Source organism: Vulpes lagopus, chromosome 24 (genome assembly GCF_018345385.1).
Source record: "Vulpes lagopus strain Blue_001 chromosome 24, ASM1834538v1, whole genome shotgun sequence".
Classification (NCBI taxonomy): Eukaryota; Metazoa; Chordata; class Mammalia; order Carnivora; family Canidae; genus Vulpes; species Vulpes lagopus.
In genome coordinates, this window is record NC_054847.1 from 30919252 (window position 1) to 30930394 (window position 11143).

General features: G+C 41.8%; 1 protein-coding gene across 4 annotated transcripts in view; it reads left to right on the forward strand.

Moving 5' to 3' along the window:
* Positions 1-10939, forward strand: part of LYPD6 (LY6/PLAUR domain containing 6) — a 123878-nt gene extending 112939 nt beyond the window's left edge. For all 4 annotated transcript variants that reach the window (XM_041740010.1, XM_041740008.1, XM_041740007.1 and 1 more), the window contains exons 4-5: positions 5955-6085; positions 8015-10939. In XM_041740010.1, the coding sequence (XP_041595944.1) occupies positions 5955-6085; positions 8015-8182 (299 nt within the window). In that variant the 3' untranslated portion in view covers positions 8183-10939. The remainder of the gene's footprint in view (positions 1-5954; positions 6086-8014) is intronic.
* Positions 10940-11143: the final 204 nt, after the last annotated feature.

The window sequence follows — 11143 nt, forward strand, 5'->3', positions numbered from 1 at the left end:
TATAGGTATGGATAGTTCTTAGACTTGATATAAAAAGCATGATCTGTAAAAGGAAAAATGGGTAAATCAGACTTTATCAAAGTTTAAAAATCTTTGTTCTACATAAGACCCTAGAAAGAGGATGAAAAGACAAACAACAAACTGACACAAAATATTTGCTAATCAAATATCTGACAAAGGACTAATATCTAAAATATTTAAAGAATTCTCAAAACACAATAGTAAAAAATGAAACAATTAAGAAAATGACAAAAAAACGTGAACAGATATTTCACCAAGGAAGATAAATAGATGGCAAATAAGCACATAGTCAACATCATTGGCAATTAGGAAAATGCAAATTAAAAACATGAGGTATCACAGTATATCTACCAGAATGGCTAAAAAACAAAAATAATACTATCAAATGCCAGTTAGATTTTGGAGAAACTAGATTATGCATATATTGCTGGGGGAGTATAAAATGGTACAGCTACTCTTGAAAACAGTATTAACAGTTCCATAAACAGCTAAACAGACATCCACCATATAACCTAGTAATTCCACTTCTGAGCATTTATCCCAGAGAAATGAAAACCTGTGTCCACACAAAAGCCTTTACACAAGTTTTGATTGCAGCTTTATTCATAATATCCCTAACCTAGATGCCCTTTAGGTCGGTGGATGGCTAAACCAGTCTTTGTGCATCCATAGCATGGAATACTACTCAGGATTAAAAATTAGCAAACTGTTGATATGACAATCTGGATGACTTTCAAGTGATTAAGGCTGAGTGAAAATGCCTAATCCCCAAAGTTCACATACTATATAAATCCACTTATGTAACATCCTTAAAGTGATAAAATTATGGAAATGGAGCACAGATTAGTAGTTGCCAAGGATTAAGGAGGGGGTAGGGAAAGGAAGGATGAAGATGTGAGAATAAAATGTTGACACGAGTGATCCTTGTGGAGACAGAAATGTTCTCTATCTTGACTGCATCAACGACCATATCCTGATTGTGATACTATACCATCCTTTTGCAGTATGTTGCCATTTGGGGAAAAGTGGGTGAAGGATATGTGAGATCCCTCTGTATTATTTCTTACAAATCATGGGAATCTGTAATTATCTCAAAATAATAAAAACTTTAAAAAAATCAGAAAAAAAACATCGATTGTGCTAATGTTGAGAAACTGTGATAAAAAACATCAATTGTGCTAATGCTGAGAAACTGTGATTTAGAAGGAAAGCCAGACATACCAAATGAGGAAACTAGGAAGGTCTATGAATCTGGTAGGAGGAAAATCAAGAAAGGTTTCACAGAATTCATCACATTTAGATTGAACTTTAAAGTACAGGTTTCCAGGAGAAGCTAGGGGGAAACATTTTGGTTGTGAAGGGTGGGCAAAAGATGTAATGTGGTGTCTCAAGGTATCCAGTAAGCAATGATGAGATAGTTTCAGACCTAGATCAAGGGCAACATTGAATAATAATAAATGCTGAGTTTCAAGATGTGAGTTATAAACGTAATCGATGCTTGTAGCTGGGAAGCAAAGCTCCTCTTTTCCCCTTGACACACAGCTTTAGGAGCAGGGAGAAAGCAGTGAACCACCCGTGGCCACTCCAGTAAGCTAACTAAACCTAGCGGTACGCAGCCAGGGCTCTGTAACAGGCAGGTGCACTTGGGCCCTCACAGACCGGGGGGTGGGGAGGGTGGGGGGGCATGATCTGACCTTGGTTTCACTAACATTTCTGGTGGTTGTCTGGCATCTGCATTAGAAAGTAGAGAAGTCAGAGATGAGACAAGAAATGATGCAAAGGGAAAATAGAAAATGAAACAGAGGAATTAGGTGGATAATGGAGACATTTCAGGGACTTGTAGATGCCTGAGCTGAAGAGAAGAGAAATCTGAGCTGCTTCTGAATTTCATAGTCCAAGATGGTGGTGTCACCTCTGAGGATAGAAGCACAGGAAGATAAACAGATGGGGATGGGAATGGGGATTTGATTTGTTTAAGATACATGAGATTTGAGATACTGCTGACTGTCCAGGAGAGAGCTGGAGATTTGGTTCTGTGGTTTGGGAGAGTGTCAGAATGAAGATAACATCATCAGAGGTTGGATGAGGTCCCTTGAGTGAGAAGTGAGAAGAGGTTCAAGGACAGAACATGGGGGCAGTCCCCAGCGGCTCAGCGGTTTAGCGCCGCCTTCAACCCAGGATGGGATCCTGGAGACCCGGGATCAAGTCCCATGTCGGGCTCCCTGCAGGGAGCCTGCTTCTCCCTCTGCCTGTGTCTCTGCCTCTCTCTCTGTCTCTCACATGAATAAATAAATAAAATCTTTAAAGAAAAAAAAAAAAAAGAACAGAACATGGGAGGATATTAAGGAAAGTGTAGCAAGAAAAGAGACCAGAGATGGAGGAGAAACTCTAGAAGGCAAAACTCTGAAGCCCAGGGGAATCACACAGAGGACATGATACAGAGGTGCAAAGAAATCCTTTGGGGTCAGACATGGGAGAAGGACATCCAAGGGGACACTTAGGCAAACAGTCATTGCAGAGGAGAACCTGGGAGGAGCACAGCCCGATGTGAAGGGCTGAGGACACAGGAAGGATTCAGGCTGGGCGTGTGTCGGCAGATGTCACTAGACTTTTTTTTTTTTTTCAATATAGTTTGTAATACTATGATTAAAGCTGTACTCCTCCCATTAATTTTCTTGCACATGGAGACTTGTTCTCTAGCATCACTTTAATCATTAGATATGTTTGTTAAAACACACACACACACACACACACACACACACATACACACCAAACCAGTGGACCCACAAGGAATAACTGAGTGGTGAGGAAACCCTTTTACTGACGAGTTGGTCATTTTTAATTCAAATCATTTAACGTATATTTTGTTTAAATACTGCTTCCGTATTGGAAAATGAATATTGGTGGGTAAATGGAAATTTACATTTTAGCTTTGAAACTTTTTTTGATTTTTTTTTATTTTAAAACTAGTTCATGGAATTTCTGTGTGTGTGTGTGTGTGTGTATTTCATGAAAATTATATATTATGTTTTTTGGGAGTTGATTAAGCTCTCTTATACCCAGTTCTGCTTTCAGTTGCATGCCTGTGAGTCTTAGAGTAAAAGACTTGTGTTTCACAACCTCTGGGAATACCAGGCAGTTGCAGAATATAAGATTTTAGAGGCCAAAACTAACCTAGTAGAAATTCAAATCCATCTTTTATCTTTTAGATAAAAGCCTTTGAAATCCTTTTAGTGTGAAGTTATCAGCAGGCTTGATTCTCATATAACCTCATTACTAACCCAAGGATTATTCAGAATGCATGGAGAGCAATGCTTTGTGGCTGAAACTCTTTTTTTTTTTTTTTATCAATTCTACAGCCCAGTGATAAGCCACATGTGGTCCACCTAGTTCTGCTTGGGAAATGCTGCCTGCTTGCCCCCCGCCTGCCTTGGAGATCAAAATACACACTCAAGGCTCTCCTAAGTTGTGTTCTGAAAAAACCTGTTCAACTTTATTTGAATATTTCCAAAACTTACTTAACTGTAGAACTTTTTTTTGTATTAACATTTCATAACTCACCTAGGGGTTTTGTAAGATAAGAAGTGGAATGGATTAACAGTTCAGATCTAAGGGTAGCTGCTGCTGAAAGTAATGGGGTGTTCTCAAAATATCTTTGTTTCCTGGGTTATATTTTATGAGTGTAAGAAAATTTTTTATCTAGACTCATCACTGGTCATTTTTCTCTCCCCGGGATAGCAAGAATTAACTTATTAGGTACTGGACTTTTGCATATTTTCCTGGGGGAAAAATGCATTGTTTATTATCTTTGCAGTGGAATAAATTTCCAATTAATAAATTAAAAGAGGGTTTATTATGGACACAAAAGTAAGAACAAAAAGTAGTTATGTCAAGTTCACCAATTGTTGTTCAAGGCTTACTTAAGATCAGAGCATTTAATACTTGGGGGACAAACCCAGTTTCCAAAACCGAAACCATGTAATGGTTTACTTATTCTATAAACGTATGATCTTATCTGCTCAGATTTACCTTCGGAGCAATAAAACCTCTGGCAGCTACTCCTGGTTGTCTGCGTGAAGGGGAGAAAGGAGATAAGAGCATTCCTGTCTTTATTGCTCTCTTGAACATCCGAAGGTGGGATGGGGTGGGAAAGGTGTTCCTATGATGACCATAAATGCCCAAGTCTGGCACCAGCGAGGTAAACCAGTCCTCTTTGGGAAATATGGTAAATCTCTCAGGCTACTGGTCTTCATTTATTAAAACCTGTCACTGCCTTAAAAAATAAATAAATAAAAAAAGAAGATAAAAAAAAAAAAAAAGAATCAGAGGAGACCCGCCACCTCCTCCGCATCAGAAAATTAATCACTCCAGTTTTAAAATATTTTAGCACTTTGGGAGAATTCATTGCCAGGTGCAAAACTTTCAATTTTTCTGTGGGCTCATAGGGCAGCCTTACTTATTCCACTCCCAAAGAGCGCTCCAGAGCCCTGACGAGCTAGGGCTGCCTTGACCTGATTCCCACTGACAAATTCTAGTCAGGGTGCACTGCGGGGACAGCGCTTGAGGGACGCTGACTCTGCCCAGGGACACCACACTTTCGTGTAACCGTTAGGAAAATCTGTCCTTAGCACAACTCAGTCAGAGGTCATGCAGGTTCCTGGCAGGTGGGGGTGTTTTGGGTGATTGTTAAAACCCCTGAATTTTCATGACTCCCAGGCTGTGTCTGTATGAGCTCATCCTCAGGGCCTAGAACCTTTAAGCTTTCTTCTTTGGACTTTCATACTTTGGTTAAAATCTGCCAAAACTGTGACAGAGTCTGGTGGGGGGGATTTTTATTGCCTAATAAATAATGTTCTAGAAGGTCATAATTCCATATTAGCCACTAAATATCCAGAATGTATAAAGCATGCAAAGTTGAATCCAAGATATGGATGAAAAACAGCTCGGTGACATTTCTTAAGAATTATTCATTTTCTTTTTCAATCTGAAAATGGAGCAGGAACATTCTCCTAAATCCCAGGCTTAGAAAGCTGAACACCGCCTTGAGGCCTTAAAGAATTACTTTGACAGAGCCATTTCTCTTTAGTCTTTAAATTAGAAGTAGAGAAATTTTCCATGGTAGTTTGGAAGAAATCTTAAGTTTTTGGATTCCTAAGATTTTGAGGGATGTCTAGAAACTTGCATCATGGTCCGTCTACATGTGCCATCCTAGGAGACGCTGAAATCGTACTTGGGAGAAGTGATGCCCCTCAGATTTGCATTGTTAAATGGACATTGTTGGGTTAAATTCTAGGATCCGGCTATGCTTGTTGTCCAGAAGGTCTTTCGGGTAAAGTCATTTTCTCAAGATAAAATGAATCTGTTTTTAATTGTTCGGCCCGTACATGGGAATAGCTGTTTCCAAATAGACACACACACACACACACACACACACACACACACATTTACACACACATACACATACACACACCAGCCTCTGCTATAGTCTTTTAACTCCTTGAAGACCATTGTTACGTGCCTAACTTCTTTTTTTAACCTGCATTCTTTGAATTTTTTCATCCCTTTATCTTCCTGAAATTGCTGACTCTCACATCCTAATCGTCCCTCCAGACCTCCCCTCCCCTAAAAATAAAAATCAGTACAGTGGCACAACTTGTTGAAAGGCAAAGAGTGATACCATTATACCTTGGTTTATGGGGATATGACAGGCAGAAAGCCCAGTGTTCTTCACAAGGCTCTCCTCCTCCTCCCGCGGTGAAGTGCATCTCGCCAAGGACGTCTTTGGGATCGGACATAAACCCAACACGGTGTACAGTTCACGTGCTGTTAAATCTCTTCAGGACTTGTAGTGTTGACACTCCTGTTGTTTCCCTTCCAGGCAGGCTGGGCTAACATTTCCCATCTCAATTGAAACATATATTCTCTGTTGACAGAGACCAGATACTGCTACACTCAGCATACGATGGAAGTCACAGGAAACAGCATCTCTGTTACCAAACGCTGCGTTCCACTGGAAGAGTGCTTGTCCACTGGCTGCAGAGATTCTGAACATGAAGGCCACAAGGTCTGGGCAACAAAGCAAGTGACCGGGACAGCCCAGTCAGCATCCCCCACTGCAGACGCGCGTGCCGGTGCTCATGAGCAGATTCTCCCTCCTCCATATAGCCTGGCTTTTGACTGTCTTTGTACCATTACGAGAAGATTCTCCTTTCCCGTTTGCTTTAAAAGAATAAATTTATACCAGAGCATAGGAAAACCAGTATAGATTATGTAAGCACACCACCAGGGGGTACCAAAAGTTATCGTAAGCCCTTTCTTTACTCAGAGGAAAGTAACAAAACCACCAGAAGGAGGAGGAATGAGAGATCAGTTAGGGCCTCATGCTGAAGCGTTGCAGATGTAGCAGCAGTTCATTCAGCTGAGGATGGCCGCGGCAGCTGGGCTCTGGTCATTGTCCGTGAAGGGAGGTTCCTGTCCTGATTGGAATGCTGATTTGGGGAAGGTGCCCATTGGCTCCTGGATCATTTGAATTGGTGGTCAGAGAACCATCTCCTGGTGGGTTTGCTCCCCTTAAACTCCATGTGGTAAAGTGAACTTCAGATGGAGCCTTGAAGGAGAATATAAAGAACCAGAGGAAGGCGTCGGAGTAGGGAATGCCCCTGGCTCTCCTGCTGGCTGCTCCGAGCTAGCTCCATGTGTGCTCTTGTACGTCTTGTACATCAGGCCTTGGCCTTTATTTGAGGTTGGCCCACTTCTCCCCATCAGGCTGCCTTCCTGGTGGTTGGAAGCAACTTCTGCTCTCAAAACCCCAGAACAGCACATTTACTAGGGCCTTCCAGAAGATACCCAGGTTTCAAGCCACTTGTGCAATACACTAAGAATTCCATTTCAAAATATAATCTGCCAAGTTGATGCTGGTCTGAATATAGAAGGTAAACTCAAGGGTTTTACCTCCCCACCTGGCCCGCTCCCAGCAAACTAGGCGCTCAGGCATTATTGTGGCTCCTTTACCGTGGATAAAGGTAAAGATCAGGGAAGTGACATCATGTGCTCAGTTCTGTCCACAGAGAGAACTCAGACTCACTTCTGACCTTCAGTTTCTCTCCTCAACATCGTGATGTCTTACTAGCCCGTGTCAAGTATGACCAGACTCAAATCCTTGCAGGATAATGACTAAATAGACAGTTTTTAATGACCATCAGACAGTTTTTCAAATATTACTGTGCACATGGATCAGTTGGGAATCTTGTTAAAATGAAGATTCTGAGTTGCTAAATTGGGGGTGAGGTTTGAGATTCTTCATTTCTAATAGACTCCCAGGGGATGCTGAAGCTACTGATTTATAGTCTGTGTAGCCATGGCCCCAAATAATTTCAGCCAATAACCCTTTAGGTTTATTTCTTTCTTATGGTCCGTGAATAGCATAGTATAAGGCAGGAACAACTGCATTAATGAAAACCCTCCAAACTTTGACCTCACCCGCAAGGATGGCGGTAGTTACGTAGACTGTTCCAGTGAAAGTAATAGTTAAGTGTAAGTTGGGTTGTTTCCACTTCACTTACACTGTGGAACTTTGGCAAGTGAAAGTTACCCTCAAGTACTCAGAAGGGATTTCTTTGAGACCGTAGGTAGGGTATTATAGGGTACCCTATAGGGTATAGGGTATCCCGTAGGGTATTATAATCCCCATTTCGCAGATGGAAAAGCTGAGACCTAAGAAGGTCGTAGAACCATGTGATAACCACCCGGTCGGATGTCAAAAGTGGAGCTCACGTTCCTTGAACCTTAGCCCAGGAGATTTTCCTTTTGATCACATTGGCTCCAGATGAAATTTCATCCCACTTCCTTAAGTGCAGGGTTGTGCCTCTCTTGTGGAACAGGTAGTTTTCATTTCAGTCTTACTGTGAGGGAGACAGCTCCCTCCAGAGTCCTTGCGTCTTTCCATGGTCTGCCAGCTTCTCATCAGCCTTCTGTTTCTCTTCCTTTCTTTCAGGTCTGCACTTCCTGTTGTGAAGGAAATATCTGTAACTTGCCACTCCCCCGAAATGAAACCGATGCCACATTTGCCACAACGTCACCCATAAATCAGACAAATGGGCACCCACACTGTGTGTCAGTGATAGTGTCCTGCTTGTGGGTGTGGTTGGGACTCACACTATAGCAGCTCAAAGGCGCCGTGTATAGTAGCAATCCCTGGGGATCTCCATGGTCCCTGGTCATGCATGAGTCATGGGCTTGACAATAGTTACATGTGTGAAACCATGACACTCAACAGATGTTGCACAGCCAAGCATTTCCACTTACCATGAGGAACAAGCATTGCTTCCGTGTAGTCATTTCGAGTCCGAGACCTTATTAAAGCCAGCCTGCCCCCACAACAGACCCTGAGTTGTATGCCACAAACGTTTCTTTTTACCCCAGGAAAATGGTTGCATTTATTGAGATCTGAGGCTCTTAGTTTGGAGGACAGGCATGAGCCATGGGAGGTCCTGGGACCCCCTGAGTGTTAGACAACGTGTTATATGGACATGCACAGATGTGTGTTCTTCAGGAGAAAAGTGAGGGACCACTGGTTTAAATATAATCATGAATTTATTTATAGCTTTAGAATTTTACAACTTTGATTCCAAAATGAACAGACTGTTTCCTTGGAGATTCTGACCAGGTCCCTGGAAAAGTAGTAAGTAGTTGTCCAATTTAATTTTCCCAACATTCTTCTCCCAGTGGTTGGAATCCTATTCCCTCTGCACAGTGCAGGAAATAAGAGGCAATCATAAGTTTGTTGTATAGGGGGAGGGGTAGCAGGAGAAGGATTTTTCCTAACTTAATGGAACTAGCACCCATAAAGTAGCTGCATATCCTTTCATCATAATTGGTGAGATTGGCCATGATTTGGCACCTCGTTGTGCTCCGTGAGATCCTGAATTCTCCTTGGGCCAAGGGTATCCAAGGAATCCCAAAGTAGGGTTTTTCTCCACTCATGGAGTTCTCTTCAGGCATAGCTTAGCTAGACAGAGGATTTCAGAATAAGAAGATGTGTGGAGGTTGACCTGTGTTCACAGAGGGCCCTTCCATCATACATCATACTGCCAGGGGGCCCTCCTGGGTTCTTCCTCTTTCAGTTCTCCAGTGACTTTAGGGAGAAGGTTCTGCATCACATTATCTCAAAACTGATAGGGAAAGGAGACCTAATATCCTAGGATGAGAAGTAGGTGGGCCACTTGGGTGATGGTGAGACTAGTAAGGAGACCAAATGGGAATTTTTCTTTCTTTTAGGTGATTGCTTTTGAAGTAGATGGTAACATTTTTGCCATCCTTCCTGTATTTTTGGCCTGAGTTACAACTTTTTCTTCTTCCTTGTAAATCATTTATACAATATTTATTTTTGTATGGCATAATGAGAAACTTAAATATATTGTAAGATATTCTTTATTCTGAACAAAGTGACCAAATTAGAATACTTATTTTTTCAACAGTGATAGAGCTTGTAATATATGTTCGTTGAAAGTGACCTATAATACTTGCATCAGTGTTGAAAAAAATTAACTTATGTTTGAGCAAGAGTAATGTGTTGGCCTCAAGGGCTTTTGCTCATGGTTTCCTCAGTGGTGTTGTCCCAGAAGTGATTGGGTGGTGACCATCACTAGTGTGAGTTTCTCTGCAGGGTTAAGGGGCATATTTGCATGAAATTTGGTGGAGCCATTGCTGATAAAGAGGAGAGTATTGTCAGGGTCCATCTGCCTGCACAGGAAGATTTCTGAGGCTCATAAAAGGAGACCCCCCTCAGGGATTACCAAATATGAACTGACTGACAGTGGTAGCTGTGATACGAAATAATCTAAATTGCATCAAATGGCCTTAAATGAGAGTTCGGTAGGCTTATCAATGTGTTGCTTATAATTGGGGAAGTAGAGGGAGATAAGACATTTACTAAGCACCTCTTATGTGCAGGCACTATGCTAAGCACTTTATATACATATACATATATATATATTAAGTCATATGAAACCTGCAAGCACCCTATAGGGAATATTACTAGGATTTTCACTTTACTGATGAAGGTACTGAGACTCTACGAAGCTCAATAACATGAAGCCTTTTCCTTCCAATTTAGGTTCTGTAGGTTGAGGTGGGATTGAAGAGAGCAGAGAGGATGGAATTAGGAAAACTAGGAAAACTTCCAAACCTGACTGTGAGAATCTGTCCATCTGATCATGTGGTGTTTGACTAGTCCTGTCTCTGCAGGATGCCACTTGTATGGTGTGTTTTTTCTTTAAGGGGTGGAGGCATAGCTTCCTAGTCCATTCCTCTTGCTAAAAGAGGAGACAGGTTAACTGCTATAAATGCTCTAAGTCAGTGAAAAATTGATGTTGTACATATCTCCACGTACCATTTTTGTGCATGGCCCCTCCACTGATAACCGCCACATACTGCATGCAATTTGAGTAAGAGACAAAGTCAAAATGTTGGTTCTTAATGAGAAGGCAACCTCTCCAAAGCCTCCCTGTCTGGTGTCGGGGGGACCAGGTCCACAGTGCTGTGAACTCATCTGCCACCCCAGGGTATCACGACAAACTCTGCATGAACCTCGCGTGCCTATCAGAACGGCTGGCGTTCTGTTCTCTTGAAAGGAAGTGGTTTGCTCGCCATCCCCAGCCTCAAGGAGCCAAGGAAGGGCCACTCATGTGGAAGGCCCAGGACTCGTCATCCATCTGACTTTTCTACCACATTAAACTTCCCGTTAAATCCCACCATTGGTGACGGCTCGAAGTGCAAACAGCCATGATGTGTACATTAACCTATGTGCCATTTATTTATTTTCAGATTCCCCGTTGCATTCATGTCAAGATGGGATTAATGCCTAAATTTTGTAAATACTGTACATTTTGTAAATCAATGAATAAAGGTTTTAAGTGTATCTCACCAGGCTCCTCCCTGCAAATGTACATGTCAGTCAATTATTGAGGTATAAGGCATAGGGTTTAGGGTCACAGGGAACTTCCTTCCAAGAGCTCATTTTCTTGTTGTACAGACAAGAAATACATGCATGAAAAGATACAAGACCATTCACTCACGCCAAATGATTCATGTAGACAGTAAGTGCTGCAGAAAATCAAAGAGG